Source organism: Pongo abelii, chromosome 8 (assembly GCF_028885655.2).
Source record: "Pongo abelii isolate AG06213 chromosome 8, NHGRI_mPonAbe1-v2.0_pri, whole genome shotgun sequence".
In the NCBI taxonomy this organism is placed as follows: Eukaryota; Metazoa; Chordata; class Mammalia; order Primates; family Hominidae; genus Pongo; species Pongo abelii.
The window spans coordinates 134,643,579-134,660,320 of NC_071993.2; the positions used below are offsets into that span (position 1 = coordinate 134,643,579).

At 43.3% G+C, this 16,742-nt stretch overlaps 1 protein-coding gene and 1 pseudogene across 1 annotated transcript; one reads left to right on the forward strand and one right to left on the reverse strand.

Moving 5' to 3' along the window:
• Window positions 1-366: 366 nt before the first annotated feature.
• NPS (neuropeptide S) lies at window positions 367-4,932 on the forward strand. The gene is made up of 3 exons (XM_002821274.3): window positions 367-432; window positions 545-626; window positions 3,831-4,932. The coding sequence occupies exons 1-3, from the start codon at window positions 425-427 to the stop codon at window positions 4,008-4,010; spliced, it is 270 nt and encodes an 89-aa protein (XP_002821320.1). The 5' UTR covers window positions 367-424; the 3' UTR covers window positions 4,011-4,932.
• A 9,789-nt stretch (window positions 4,933-14,721) lies between these two features.
• Window positions 14,722-16,334, reverse strand: LOC100431293 (general transcription factor 3C polypeptide 5-like; annotated as a pseudogene).
• Between the last annotated feature and the right edge of the window lie 408 nt (window positions 16,335-16,742).

The following is a 16,742-nucleotide window of genomic DNA, read 5'->3' on the forward strand; positions in this document are numbered from 1 at the left end:
TATTTCTTTTGTGTTAGTCTCTGAAACATAATGTCTGGGACATTCAAGGAAAGAATGTCATCCTTCTTAAAAGTTTAAATTCTAAGCTAAAAAAACCTTTTGTTTCCTTTTGAGACCTCTGGCCACCCATGCCACAATGATGCAGTCTCGAAGACAATGGTTTTGAAGGACATTCTTAATGGCAAACTTTAAATGAAGTCGATCATTGGCAGCTCAATGACAATGCCTACATGTTATGTCCTTTTCTTACTTATCAAGAAGAAAAGGCCACAGCCAGAACAATTAGTCATATACGAGGGATGAGATGACATTTTCACTCCCGAACTTTTCTGATATAAAAGGGCCACCCAATGAGGGTCTGACAGCAAGTGTGAGAAATTTGGCAATAAAACCACCTATCTTCACAGATTTTGGGAAGTCGAAAATGATTAGGTAAAAGGCTATGTTTTTCTGCAAAGAAAAATGTTGAATTTTTATATGCTGTTTTACTTATTCTTGCCTACATGAGACTAAATCTTGATTGTGCTTTTTTTCTACTTTGCAGCTCATTAAAACTCAATCTCATCCTAGTTCTGTCGCTGTCCACAATGCATATGTTTTGGTGTTATCCAGTTCCGTCTTCTAAGGTAAGGATTTGCCTCCATTTTAGATACTTAAATAGATGACTAGAATGGTAAAGTATGTAAATTCCAAATACTTTCAAGGAATATGTGACAGAAAAGTAATTTCCTTTGTTATTAGAGTTCTCAATGGGAAAAAGTCAGCAGATTGATGACATTAGTAAAAGAAAATATTTGTGTGACAAGTAATACTGGACTATATTCAAATTTGTTTTGAATTATTTAGGGTTGGCTCCTGCAAAGGGAAATATTCATTTCAATCTAAAATAATTTTTTTTGCCAGTGGCAATTTATTTATTCCACATGCATTCATTCATAATCAAAGTGAACACTTAACCATGGAAACAATATTAAAGATAAAGTGGTCCCAAAATTTAACTTAGATTCTTCCACTGGCTCTTCTGTTTGCAATATGTACAGGTACTTTACAGAGGGAAGCTTTTGGTTCTTTGATCAAAAAAGACTTAGTTTGTATTGATTTCTAGTCTGTTAACTTTTTAAGGCTCTCAGGAAACATCTACCACCTATTGGATATTTTCTAATTGGTAATTGTACATTTCAATTTTTAACAGTCTCTTAATTCAAATTTGATCCCATGTACCCTAAAACCTAAAGTATAATAATAAATAAATAAATAAATAAATAAAAGAAAAAAAAAATAAAGTGGTCATTTTTCAAAAACAGTTTAATTTTTTCAGATGCAGAATATAGATAAAACATTAGATCTAAATGAAATATCACGTAAAATATTAATTCATATATTTATTAGAGAATATTGATTGAACTCCTATGTTCACTGAACTGTTCAAGATATTCAGAAAATAAATATCTTTCTTTGGAATATTTAATACTATTTCTACATAATATTTCAGTTGCCTTTATGTCAATATTTTGTTTATAATTTTAAAATATCTTTTGTCATTGACGGCATTTTGAACTTTAACTTTTTTTCACTAAAACGTAATCTGTCACATTATAATTACTGAAATCAATGTGATTTATGAAACTACTTTTAGGATAAAGGGATGTCGCATAAATCCTAAATGATAAATGTATGTCCGAACATAATGATCTAGTTATTTCTATTATTGGCTTTTTCACTAATCTGTGCATCTGTCATTTTTCTATTTCTTGTTTATTTAATATAGCTTCTTTTTTTTGGTTTTACTCCTATGAGCATTCAACACTAATTTAGTCATCAATTCTATAAGACACCACATTGATCAAGCTGATGAGTCACAATCCATATACTGGTATATTTTCTCAAGTGTCTTCCTAATTACTTTCTGTTCTTTTCCCAAAGGTTTACTCATGACATTTCTGTTGAATAACAGGCTCTTCTCTGTAGCTTTTTAAAAAGAAATTAAGAATGTTCTTTGTCCTAAAATACTTATGAGACTTCCTTGTCCATAAATGAAATGTTTCTCCTTCCACTGCATTTTCCTTATTTCTATTTTTGCACGTGACAGTTTTGTTCTTGTTATTACCTAGTTCTGTAGGAAGAGTGTGGATGCTATTCATGCCAATTTGATTGCTTAGGGTGAATGATTATGCAGGCAGATGACACATAGGCTTTTATAATATTTGTTGCGAACTTCACTGAGTCCATTAACCAGGCAAATATACAATCTTATTATGTTAATGAGTCTGCCCTGGCAGGGGCTGCCTTCAACGATCAGCAAAGTGCATCAGTATCCTTTTAGGGATGTTTCAGGAATCTCATAACCAGAACTGATACATTCCTTTTGCAGTATAAAGGTGGCATCATGAGTATTTCTGGAAAGAACTGGCTTGCTTCCCTTCCTGCAATGACTCAGAGGCCCCTCCCTGCTGGGGATTTTAAATAGAAGGCATTCTCTCTATCATGTTTAGATTTCCTCTGTTAGCACACGGAAAAACACATAGTGGATGTCCGACTAAGAGTGTTTGATTGGTTTTCTCATGACCAATATTTCTGAAACTCTCTGACCAAACTCTCTGAGATGAAAAAGGGGGAAAAAAGCCCAATGTTTTCTTTCCCCCCCGCCCCAGAGGCCAGCGGGAATGATTTGTCTGGGATGCACTGAATCTTCAGTAAACCACCCACTATTGGGTGAAGAATTACAGGGAACGCTTTATGCACTCTGGCCCCGTTTCAACTTCCAAATACAGCAACCTGAGACCACACTTGTTTTCCTGCACCAAGATAGAAAAAAAAGTATGAGTTTTACCTTGTAGTATGTCTCTTTATTGATAATAAAAGCACTCAGTTTCCTTTTCCTCTTGTAGTTCTAGTATAGTTGAGAAACCTAAACTTGGAGTCAGAAGCCTTGAAAACAATAGTATCTACTTCACAGAGCTTTGTTCAGGAGTAGGATAAGATGATGCCCATAATGTAAGCAGCACAGAGATCATGGATAAATCTGTGCTTTGCATTATTGGTGAAATTTGTATTAGCATCTTATCAGTGTGTTATAATTCTTCTGAAACCGTGCAAGAGGGAAAACATGACAAGTGTTGAAGATTCGTACCCAAGCCCTGGGTCAGAGCTGCCTCTTGGAATCTCCAGCCCCGTGACATGGGGCATGCGCCTTTGGTCTTGTACTTAGTTTTTTTATCCTCAAAATATGGGGTTGAACTTCAGGTTCCTGAAGGCCAGTTTGAACTCTATTGCAGATCTATTTCTTCCACTACTAAGCGCCACACACTCTCCTACACTATCCAGGCCTCGAGCCAGTGATGAGGACCTGAACTAAAGTCAGAAGTTGAAGATGCCATTGTTCAAGTAGCAAGACATCCTTATGGGGAAACTTGGCAAATGGCCCAGGACAGGCCCCAGGAGAAAAGTGGTTCTGATTGACACCTAGAGTCTGATCCTCATGGATTGTTTTTCTAAATGAATTTCAAAAACAATTCCCAGGGCTAATTAGTGCTGCTTGAAATGTTCTTTTTAAAATAACAGCAACAAGATAACTTATGTGTAGTGCATGATGTAAATACGGAATAGCAGCAAGTATATAAGTAGTGTAAAAATTGGACAAGTGGGTAGATCACCCCAAATAATATTTTGTATCCAGATAAAGTAGATACTGTGTTTTAGCAAAACTTCTGCCTTTAAGATGATTGATATATTGGATTTATCGCCATAAGATTTTGAAAATTGTTACTGTTGAAATACTCTTTTAACCCTAAGGCTGTATTCTCTTTCTCCTCACCCATCTGAATTGCCAGGTGTCTGGAAAATCTGATTACTTTCTCATTCTGCTGAACAGCTGCCCAACCAGATTGGACAGGAGCAAAGAACTAGCTTTTCTAAAGCCAATTTTGGAGAAGATGTTTGTGAAAAGGTCCTTTCGCAATGGAGTTGGCACAGGGATGAAAAAAACTTCCTTTCGAAGAGCAAAATCATGACTAAGTGTGCAAAGGACTCAGGGAATTAATCTAACTGTAGAGTGTGACTGACGTGCTCAAAGTCCATTGTCTCTTTATCATTGAGTGTTGGCATGCTCTCGATTCTCAAATATCTTTCCTCTCGATTCTCAAATATCTTTCCTCTCCCAACTGGTACAGAGCAAATTGAGTAAAAAAAGAAAAAAAGATGTAAACATGTCTCAAACCTGTCTCAAACTTCCACTTCTGAGAGAAAAAACAATTTATGTGGTCCACTAGTAACTTTTTCCTGAATGGGATGGACACTTTTGCTTTGGTTTTGACTTGGCCAGAATACATGAGCATGTTGACAGTCATCACGATAGTATGATATTTTTTCATGCCTATAATATCATAACACGAATACTGTGATATTTGTTTTCTTTTTAATACTGTTTTCCCAAATGACTTAACAGGCGCAATTCTTGGGGTGGGGGGATGTGCTATTTCTGTTTCTAAGGGGCTTGTGAAGTTCACCAAAATTAAGGTGAATAGTACAGCTGTATCAATCAATTAATTAATTGATACCAAGAACAAACATCCCTGGAGCACTCTAGATGTAATTCTTGTCTCCCTTTTCCTATTCCAAATACACTTAGCTATAGGGTGTTGTTTTGTTGTCTTGTCTTGGGAATTTGTTGCCTTTTAAAATCTTTAAGCACAGAAATGCTGCCAGTAACAACAACAACAGAGAGACTGACAGTGCCCTATGTTGTCAGGGCAGCCATTTGGAAACCTGTTCCCCAAACTATGCTGATTAATGCCCTCTCCTTTCCCCTGTCCTTCCAGGAAAGACTCCCCACTCTTTGCATTGAAACTCCTGACACTGCTTTTTTAAAAGGATAATGCGACATTGGTTGACGTGTTATTTCAAATGCATAACGTTAATAAATCTGTTCACGCATATTGGATTCTGCAGCACACTAAGTGTGTTCGCGGTAAGCCACACACAGCTCCTAGACTAGGGGCAGCGGAAGCCTTAGGATGACCTGTCCTTAGTCATCAGCTTCAGATAGAAATACAGTCTTCAGAAAACAGTACTCGTGGTGAGCTGGTCTCAAGGTAACCAGCTAGGTTCACACAAACAAATCGGTTTCTACACAAAGCAGTCTTTACACATGCCATATTGTTGGTGATGTGCCAAGTGCCCACTGAAAGAAACAGAGGCCCCTAAAGGTTTTCTGTGATTTGTTGCTGACTTCTACGAAAACAAGTGGTTTCATGGTTGTGGTGTATGCTTATTCTACTCCTGTTACACAGATTCATCCTAAGTATTGGGGGATGAAGTAACATAGATCATGCAAATGCAAGTTATGGGAAGGAGCATTTATTTTAAGGATCAGGGAACTTCGGGGAAACACATTTTGGGAAGCACAGAGGAGCTTGGTAGAAGTAGAAGACATCAGGCAGCATCCCTGCCCTCCAGGGTCCCTTGTGCCCTTCTAGCTGCGTTTTATTCCCTGCAAACTGGATGGTCTGTAAGACCTTTGTTTCTGCTCTCCCATAACTTCCATCCACCTGGGGCTTTGTGTTGCTCTATAGGGCCTCACAACATCAGGCCCAGCACCTCCCCTGGGCCAGCATCTTTGATTTCCCTTTGGGGTCAGGGATCCACTCCTGGTTCTCTCTGCAGAAGCCAGAGATGCAGACAGGGTCATGTGTGTGTGACTGTAGCATGGGCTGTGGCAGGGCAGACCCCTAAGAAGGGGTATGAGAGAGCAAGAAGAGGAGGACATTGCTCATTCTGCTGCATCACCCACTGCACCCTCACTGTTCCCTGGATCCAAAAGGACACACGTGGCCTTCCGGTCTGGTCCTTCTTTCAGCAGATATTCCGTGTATAGGAAAGCCAGATATACCCTTCAATAATTTTTAGACAGTCTGCTTTAACAAATTCATATTTTCTTTCTAAGGTCACCTCCTTCACATCAGTGTTCCCCTAAAGACACACACATGCATAGGAACACACACCAGAAGGGGCAGCTATGGGCTGATTTTCTAGATTCAAAGGCATGGCCTTGAGTCTTGATGCAAACGTGGCCTTTGGGCATCTGCGAGGACAAGCAGGTGGGGATGCAGGGCGCAGGCATCACTGGGAGAGGACGAGCTAGCTCAGGATGGGCGTCCTCCACCTGCTCCTTTGCTGCTCCCTTGTCTGCTCATGGGCCTGGTCCTTTCTTGGTCATGGTCACATTAGCGGTGGCCCTGGCATCTTCCCCCACCAGCAGCCACATAAGAGGTCATACCAACCCACTGCCATCCCTTCAGTGGCACCGTGGCCCCTGCCTCTGTTCCCAGGGTGTGTGGAGTGGGGCAGGTGGGAGACTTCTGTGCAGGTGTTGAAATGAGAGATCAGCCCAGCAGTGCTCCAGGTGTTGGTGTAGGATCTGAAGGCATTTCTCTTATCCATTAATGACATCCAGTTACTTCCTGCTTGGTGGCCACACAAGTGGCTGAAGTCATTGAGATTTTAAAGAAATATCTGAAATCAGAAACAAGCAAAACCCTTTGAAGTGGATGTACCTTTAATTCTTTTTTAACCCCAAACAATCATTCTGTTTCCCACTTCTCCATACGTATGTGGACACAGATGCAGTGAAGTACTCAGGCAATCCTGTGTCCCTTTGTTTTCTGCCGCTATGGCCTCTGCCTTTGTTCCTATGAGGTGGCTTTAAAAATCTAAGCCATCAGCCAGTGGCAGCACCACTCTCCTTACCCTCGGCCCTGAAACTGGAGTTCTCTTGGAGCATCTGCAAATGCGGCAAAGGGCTCTGCAGCACCATGAGGTTTCAAGGGTAACATGCAAAATGCTTCCAATAAAATGTGCAAAATCTGACAGAAGCTTGTCAGGGAAATTGGTATTTCTTATCTGCCTAACGTTATTGGCAGGGAAGCTAATTAGATAGGCTGATAGGCGTTATTTACTGCTGCGGAGTAGAAAACGAGTTACTTCATTAATAAGCTCATAGTAAGTGTGGTGTCAATGGGGCATCTTGTATACAGAAAAGATTGCTATTTCAGGAGAATCTTCCTAATTTTCTATTATTTGCATTTGTATGGATTGGCTGGAATAATAAAACACCAAAAACATAATTGGAAAAATTCACTTCCCACTTCTAGATCTAAAATATCATTTTAACCTCAGGGGGAAAAAGGCCTATGAAAAACTATTTGCACTCCAAAAATCATAGCAGATGAAAAGCTGGTAGGAAGGAGTATTTTCTTTCTGAAGAAAAATTGCGCCTCTTACTAAAGTTTTAGGAATAAAGTGTTTAAAAGCAAGGCCTGCTCTCAAGGCAGCATTGGCAAGTAGGAGAGTGGCTTGGGGTGACGGGGGCAGTGATAAGAGAGGGCCCTGGTGACCCTCTACCCTCCAACACCAGGGGTGCTGCTGGGGGCCTGAATTTCACCTTTAGATTTGGATGCATCAGGCAAAGCTTTGGAAGCCCTTGGACTGCAAGCCTCCCAAGGGATGAATAATCTTTTAGTCAATTTTGGCCAACTCTACCTGAATGTGATTGATCTTCATGTTCTATCTGGAGAGATTTTACTGGAAGGGAAAGAAAAGAACTCATGAGGGCCACGGATACCTGGAGAGTGAGAATGCTGGTGTGGAGGAGGGGAGTGCAAAGGGAAGCTTAGGAGGCCAGATACCAAAGGCACCGGGCCACATGAACTGTACTTGAATCCTGGGGTCCTTTTTCACTCAGTGGTGCCACCTTGCTCTAGCTTCTAGAATCCTTTGAGCCCAAGCTTAATCACCCTTAAAATGGGGCCAGTATTACTTACATTTGAAGATTGTTCATTTATTAATTAATTTATTTGTTTGACAAATATTTATTGAGCACCTTTTGTGTTCTTGGCACCGGGAATGCAGCAATGAAGAAAATAGAGCCCAATTATTGGGGTGGGATGGGGTGATAGAGTTAGAGAAAACAAGAATATATATTTAATATGTAATCCTATGTATGTGTGTATATATATGTGTAGGTGTACACAGTATTTCAGATGGTGATAAGGAGAAACAGCAAGGAAGGGGGAGCTGGAGTATTGTGAGGTGGAGATGGGGATGCGATTTCTGATTCAGCGGTCAAGTAAGGGATCGCTGAGAATTGTGAGAATCCCAGTTTCCTGGCTTAGAGTGAGCAGGGTGAGGGTGGAGAGAGATGGCACCTTACAGGTAGGAGGGCTTCTGTGTGGCCTTGCAGGACTTTTGTTTTTCCTCTGAGTGACAGAGGAAACCGCTGGAGGGTTTTTAAGCAAATAAATGACATCATCAAATGTATTTTTGGTTTTCATAAATTCCTAAGAGTGAAAACGAAAATATACACCTAGCAGGTTTCAATAAAAGTAGGAGTAATTCGTGGTGTGAATGACATCCAGCAACACAGATTCTCTCCTTCCTTGCCTGCTTTGCGATTCTGCCCTGAGAAGTAATTAAGCGGCCACGTGAAGCCCTGGATTGGGTCAGGACCCTGAGACAGGAACGTGGCTGCTCTCCAAGGTGCTGAGGGGATTTGGGACAGTAGAGCAGATTCCTGGCCCATCTTCTGAAAATGGTCTTGAGGCTAGAATGCCATGCCCCTGGATTATTTTTCATGTGCGAATGAGGAACGTTTTGTTCTCACAAATACCTACTGAGATTATCATAGAAATATCCCCCATTATTTTTTGGAGGGATGCATGTTGTGATGGATAATACTGAGTGTCAACTTGATTGGATTGAAGGATACAAAGTATTGACCCTGGTTTTGTCTGTGAGGGTGTTGCCAAAGGAGATTAACATTTTAGTCAGTGGGCTGGGAAAGGCAGACCCACCCTTAACCTGGGTGGGCACCATCTAGTCAGATGCCAGCGCGACTAGAATATAAAACAGGGAGAAAAATGTGAACGAGAGACTGGCCTGGCCTCCCAGCCTACATCTTTCGCCTGTGCTGGATGCTTCCTGCCCTTGAACATCAGACTCTTCAGTTTTGGAACTTGGACTGGGTCTCTTTGTTCCTTACCTTGCAGACAGCCTGTTGTGGGACCTTGTTATTGTGTGAGTTAATACTTAATAAGTTCCATATATATATATATAAAATATATGGAATTTATATATATATCCTTATCCATATATATATATATATGGAATATACTCATGTGTATTACTCAGGGTTCTCTAGAGGGACAGAACATATACATATATGAACATACATATATATGAACATATATATGAACATAAACATATATGAACATATATATGAACATAAACATATATGAACATATATATATATATATGTTCTGTCCATCTAGAGAACCCTGACTAATACACATGAGTATGTGTGGAAAGTCTGTGGGTTAAAGCTCATGCAAAAAAATAAAATAATTAAGATTTCTACTCTTGCACCTGACTTTTTAGGGGCTCCTCTCATTTTTTTCTGTTGGCTATTTATTTCTAATGCTAAGTCCTTAAAAAACAAACAAAGAGGTCTGCTATAAAATTTCTACTCCAAACATTCATTCCCACTCATCTTTGAGTACTTGCAGTAAGAGATCAACATTTTAGGGAAGGGAAATCTGAAACCAATTAGATTTCATCTCCCACATGCAGTAAGGCTGAGAATATGGCAATTTGATATCAAAGGCCTGTTCCTACACTCAATATTCTCATCTCTCCTTTGGTCCCATCAGAAAATAACAGTGAGCATCCAGGAGCCTCCTCTCCACTCTTTCCCTCCTGAACTTCTCGTTGTTAATATTCAGACACACTCACGTGGTGAGGACATAGGCAGGCTTCTCTGTTGGTGGAAGATTTTGGATTGACTTCTGCTTTATGGGGTAAAGATGGTCTTTTGGTTGACCGTGATGGCTCTCTCAGGGCTGTCTGGGATGGACTCTCACCTGTGCTTCTCCTCTTCATGTGGGCTGTGCACACTGTCAGCTTCCCCCAGTGCCACCTTCCCCCAAGCCAAGTGTGCAGCTTTTCTGAGCAGCTGACCCCACCAGCTCAGTGTTTGTCACCAGCTTGCAAGGTCATTCTCATGCTTGCCTTACACAAAGGGAGATGAAAGGCAAGATGCCACTCCTGGAGCGCAAACCATGGTGGAGCCACAGATGCAGCCCATGCAGCACAAACATCCCTCTCTAGAATAACAAAGACCAAGACCGGGTCCTGCAGGATCGTTCCATCTGCTAGGCCTTGTGCCTGTGAGTTCCACCTTGCACTGTGCATTGTTTAGAGTGTGTCTGAGCCTCTGGCTGGCATCTACCTGGCTGACATCTGCCTATCAAGTTTTAAATCCAGCTAATGCCCTCTATGGAGAAACTTTGCCTAGGAATCTAACCCAAGGAGATAAGTGAGACCCAACATGTGGGTACAAACAGGCTGCTCTTCAATGTTCACCTAGCCTCCACTTGACAGGTCTGAAGTTTCTGCCAAGTGCTTTCCATATAGTGTCTCATTTGCCCCTCCACAGCCATGTGAGGGGCACTAGGATGTTCTTAGTCCTGTGTGCAGACAAGGAAACCAAAGCTTGGACAGATGCAGTGCTTTTCTTGTGGTCACATATCTGGTAAGTGGCAGGTCTGCCTGGCTTCAAAGCTGGTGCCCTGTGATCTGTGATGTCGAACTACCCACAGTATAATCTCAAGGCTCAGTTGGGGGGAAAATTTGCTTCCAAGCTCATATGATTGTTGGCAGAACTCATTTCTCTGTGGCTTAAAGCCTGAGGGCCTCAGTTTTTTTGCTAGCTGTTGGCAGAAGGCCACCTTGATTCCTAGAGGCTGCCATCAGTTCTTTGCCACATAGGTACCCACCGTGGCTGCCAGCTTCATCAATACCATCATGGGAGAGAATCTTCTAGCAAAAGGGGTGCTGCAACCTTAGGTAACATCATCATGAATGTGACATCTCATCACCTTTGCTGTATTCTAATGGCTAAAATCAAGTCACTAGTCCTGCCTATACTCAAGGGGAGGGGCTTATACAAGAGAATGAGCACAGGGACATACGGACCATGAGGGGCACTGTGGAGTCTGTCCAGCGCTGACATTATGAGTGGCCACCTTAGCTATGGGAGAGGACCATCCCAGGCGGGAACAGAGCCCTAAGAAGTGAGATCCATACCAAATTTGACTAGTATGTGAGCAAGAACTGCAAAAAAGAAGCCATGAGGTGTTAAACCACAAGTATATGCATTATATTAGTCCATTATTACACTGCTAATAAAGACATACCTGAGTCTGGGTAATTCATAAAGGTAAGAGGGTTAATTGACTCACAGTTCAGCATGGCTGGGGAGGCCTTAGGAAACTTACAATTATGGCAGAAGGGGAAGCAAACACGTCCCTCTTCACAGGGCGGCAGGAAGGAGAATGAATGCACAATGAAAGGGGAAGACCCTTATAAAACCGTCAAATCTCGTGAGAACTAACTTACTATCACGAGAACAGGATGGGAAAAACCGTCCCCATGATTCAATTATCTCCACCAGGTCCCTCCCACAACACATGGGGATTATGGGAACTACAATTCAAGATGAGATTTGGGTGGGGACACGGCCAAACCATATCATACATGTAAGCAAGCTTCTCCTTCATAGGGCTTGCCTGTGTCTCTGCGTGCTGTGCAACAACCTTGAGGCTCAGACTTAGATTCTTTTAGGGCCTAAACACATATAAATAATTGAGTTATTAGAGTCCTACTATGTGCCAGTCACTGGCTGAAGAGTTTACATAAGGTTTCATTCAATTTCCATAACAACTCTAAAAATACAACAAAATGCCTGTTAGGTAGATACTCTTGTTAGCCCCATTTCACAGATAAGCCATTAGGTGCAAAGAGGTTAAGTTCTCTGCCCAAGGTCATGTAGCTTGTGAGCAGTAAAGCCAAGTTGAGAACCCAGGCAGTCTGACTCCAGTATATGAACATGTCCCCAGCCCAGTGTCTGAAGCCTTTATCTTACTTGAGTGTCCCAACATTTTTGAATGGCACAGGCTGGTGAAGAAAAGCTGGCTGCATTTGATTACAGGAGAGACAGGGTGGAGAGTAAGTAAATAGAAATGGCAAAAAGGACCCAGTGAGGGGAAACGAAGATGTATTAGAAATTTTCAAGGTATATTTCACATGGTGAAATACATTCCCATGGGAAAGAACAAAGGAGCAATTAGAAAATGACTGGATCCAGTTCAAATAGAAAATTATGAAATTATAAAGAAGCTGCCCGCGCACTTGGTAAACACTGATATAACGTCGCAAGGTAACTCTTCTGTAAGGAATGGATCTGTGGTGTCTTGCCATCTACAACAGTAAATGCACTAAAAGTTTTACTGGAGAAGACGGCCTGCGGGGGGTTTGTAACTCTTGTTCCCCCGTCCACGATGGGACTCCGTGCATCCTCGGGCAAGCAGGTTAGTAATTATCAAAGTGAATTACAGTCACTGCCAAAGGATGACACTAGCTAGAATCCTGCTTCCTGCAACCATGATGGAAACTCTCCAGGTATATAAAAGAATTATGGGTTAAGATTCCTTTATGGTCTTTAAGAAGAAAGATCTGCAGCTCAGAGCTGGTGCATTGCATTCTCTCCCAGGCTTCTCTGGGATTTGGTAACCCAGGTCGGATGCCGGATGTGTGGTCAAATCATTTTACACGGTCTCACATTTCCTGGGATTTATAAGCACCGGCTTTACAGTCAGACATACCCAAGCTCAAATGGCGTTCCACTTAACAAGGTCCATGACTGTGGCCATGTTCATGGACCTCTCCAAGCCTCAATTTCCTCGTCTGTAAAATGGAACTCAGTGACATCCCAGTGGGGCTGTAGTGAGAGATAAGAGAAATAGTACACGCTATGCCCTCAACCCAGTGCTTGATCCCATGTGAGTGCTCCATAAATGGCAGCCAGCCACAGCAGGGGTGTTTTGAACATTCCAGTTTAATGCTGAATCGAAAGTTGGCTATATAACTCATACTTATAAACTAAATCAGTAAAGAATAGAGGCAGATAATACTTGCTGATAATGGAAATACAGATTAGATATTATTCTGAGTATATTGCTAAGCTAATATAGATGCTGGTATGGCTGAGTCCCAAGGGGAGAATTCTATATTTTTTAGAAATGATGTGGCCAATAAAGTAAATTAATTGCAGTGCATTGAGAGATGAATATACAAACGGGCAATGGTCAGACCATGTACAACGATGCACACCCACAAGGCTGCAGCAGCCAGTTCAGGAAGCCAATCGCTGCAGTAACGGGCTCAGAACAGCCAGGACATGGTCAATGACTGCCAGCATTCCTAATTCCCACCCACCGCCCCCAACTTCCAACTCAGAACCAGCAGAAAAAGCCAAATATGTTCTCCAGCCAATCACATACGATATCTTACTTCACATGACTCCACCTCCAGTTTCCTCACACCAACACCCTGCCAGCATATCACACTGGAAGCCATTCCTTTTTCACTATGAAACTTTCCAGCTCCTCGCTTGCCTTCAAGTCTCTGCCAAATGCAAGTGATGATGCCTGACCCTTGCCATGGAAGTTCTGAATGCATAGCCTCTGTTTGTCCTAATTTGGGTGCTCTTTATTTCTGGAACACTAATATGGTAAAAGTGGCACACAGCAAGACCAACGTCACAGGAACTCCCCAGTGAAAGTCACAATTTTTTTTCATAAAAATTAAGTAGTCTTTTTCTTAAATAAAGGCAGTTGTATTAATGACTCACTGTAAATTTAAAAGTTGGACAGTTAGAAAATTTACACTAAGAAAGGACAAAGAGGTAAAAATGTAACCCCTATCTCTCTTCCCATAGAGAACCACCCTCATGCATTCAGATACCTGTGTGATATGGGTGGGACTATGCGTGCGTGCACACACACATACTTTTTTTATACATAAAAGTGATTATAAAATTCTCATTCTGAAATCCAAAATATTGATGGATATCTTCCCAGGTTGAAGAATGCTGAAATACAGCATTGTGCTGAACATCTGTATGATATTCAATTGAATGGATATGTCACACTTAATTAAGCTATCCTCTATTAATGGACATTTAGATCATTCACAGCACTATGCTAATGGGAAGATTGCTACAATGTATACTACTACACATCTATCCTCTTGTTTTATAATGATAGAATGCTAGAAGTGGGAAAGCCGGTCAACAATTATACACATTTACAATCTCAACACTTACTGTAACTTACCCCCCAGAACAGTCATATCACTATAGGAACACTGAACATTGTCTATCCTTTTCAATTTTGCCAATATGTTAAGTAAAAAGCAATATCACATTCTTGTTTGAATATGTACTTTTTCTTTTTTTTTTTTTTCCTCAGGAAACTGGTTTAATAAGGACAATTCCAGAGGGGCCTGGCTGTGGCCAAAGCTGTGCCAAACGGTTGGGATCCAGAGCTAAAGGCACTTCTTGCCACCAGAGACCATGGGCCAGGCTCCCCACGCTGTCTCCACCACCACAGTCATGAGAGCCAAGCAAGACTGGCCTGTGGCCTGGGGCTCCGCAGCTGCCCAGCTCCACCTCTGGCATTTACTGGTCTCATCCTGAGAGGCATTGGGTGCCCACTCACTGGCTGGATGCTGGGCTGGTTCATCCCCTTTGGGGATGTCCCTAACCCCTCAGGACCAGAGGCAGCACCAAGCAGCACGTCACAGCCAGTGCTAGGGTCAGCTGCACCCTTTGCTGGGACTCCAGCTGTCCTCAGAGGGCCTCCTAGGGCCATTCCGGGCACTGTGGGTGGCAATGGGGAGCCTTGGCTCCCTCATTAGGCCAGACAGCAGTCTGGCCGGGTCAGGGAGGCCCAGCCTTGGGCCCTGTCACACGTAGTCCAGAATCTCTGTCTCCATCTCGTTTTCACTGCCGTCGGATGGCTTGAAGTCCTCCTCCTCCTCTTCCTCCTCCTCCTCCTCCTCCTCATCTTCCCCAGACTCGTAGGTCAGCTGCTCTTTCCTGCCGTCAGCCTTGGCTGAGCTGGAAAAGAGAGCAGGCCTCTTGGAGCGGATGGTCTGCCGGATCGTGAGGGACGTGGTGTCCCTTAGCTCGTCGCTGGTCTTGGGGAGGCACCACCCATCCCGTTCTGTGCAGGAATTCTCTGCCCCGTCATTGCGGTGAATGATCTTCTGCAACTCTTCCACATTCAAGTCGCATAACTGGTAGAACATCTGCCGATAGGGTGGCAAGGCCCCTTCCCGGAAGATGTAGACAGAGTCCCTCAGTGTCTGAAGGCTGACCTTGAGCTTGTACTTGCTGGAAGCTGGTTTCTGAGAACCACTCGTCCCCGATGGGCCCAGGCCCTGCTTCAGGTCATGCATGGTGGCAAACTGGCTGGGTGTCTTCTTGACGGTGATGGGGAGGCTGTAGTTGTGGGTGCTGCGCTTTGCTTTGACCGGCAAGTCGCTGAGGGCGTAACTGTGTTTCATTCCACAACGGATTCGGAAATCGAGGACTTGATAAATCTTGGTATCTGGGTTTTTTCGGGGGTCATACCCAAATTGAATCCATAGGCTGCGCCAGGGGCCTGTTATCATGTAATAGGCTATGAAGGGAAGCAAGACCTTGAGCTTGTCTGGGTGGACGCTGATGTTGGCCTTGACAGCGTTCCGGGACCAGATGGGACGGATGTCAAACAGCTCTCTCAGCTCCTCCTCCACCTTCCGGTCCACAGGGTTAGTGCAGACTCTCCTCCACGTCTGGGCTGCAGCCTCCAGCGGCTGCTTGGGCACCTCCTCATCCTCAAAGTTGACAAAGATGGCATTGTGGGGGCGCTGGGCTCTGCTCAGGCCAATCAGATTCTCACCTGAGATGGGGGGATTGTTGTAGCCTTCCCGGTGCTGGGTCTCTGGTCGGTAAAAGTAGTCCACCGGGGCGTCCAGCCGGGAGAATATGGGCGGGGGGATGTAGAGCGGCAGCTCCTGGTGGAAAAAGGCCTCCTTCTCGGGCCGGAGCATGAGCACCTTGTCATACATTGACGTATGCTTGCCGCCTGCTTCTGTATGCACGGCCAAGTATTGGAAGTCAGACATCCCCTGAAATTTGTAAATGGTGGAGATGATGCCAAGGATCTCCATGTCAAATGTGACCTCAGAGTGGGCCTCAGTGCCCAGCACCCCTTTCTGCCGCCTCGTTCTCTTCCTGATGCGGGGCGGCAGGCTGCTGGTACTGAAGCGGTTGGCGCACACTGGGTGGCAGTATGGGTCCTTGGGCCGGAAGTACAGCTCCAGCCTCTTGGTGGGGTCCGCGTACATCCGGGAGACGCCTTCCTCGCCGCCCAGAGTCCGCAGCATCTTAGCCACATCACGCACCACGCCCGGGTACTCCACGCACACCATGCGTCGCTCCCGCCTCAGCTCCACGGGGACGGCGGCCCCCAGCCCCAGATCGGCCGCCTCCGCCGCAGTCCCTGCGCGTCTGGCCTTGAATATGTACTTTTTCATCATGAGTCAGAACAAATATTTGTACACACACACACGCACCCTTGGAATTCTTTTATAAATTGCTTTTTCATGTATTTGGTCCATTTTTCAGTTGGGCTTCTTTTCTTACTGGTGTTAAAACTTCCTTATATAATTGGATATTAGCATTTTTGTCACATTTGTAATTATATTTTGCATTGTTTGTGTTTGCCTTGCAAATATCTTTCTTTTTTTCTCCTTTACAGTTTCTGGCTATTGGGTCATGGGAAAGAAAATATATTCCTATTTCA

What these genes read in the sequence shown, in the direction of transcription:
- NPS (XM_002821274.3), top strand. An exon ending in ATCCAGTTCCGTCTTCTAAG is followed by an intron (nt 627 to 3,830) that starts GTAAGGATTTGC and finishes CTGAATTGCCAG; the next exon opens with GTGTCTGGAAAATCTGATTA.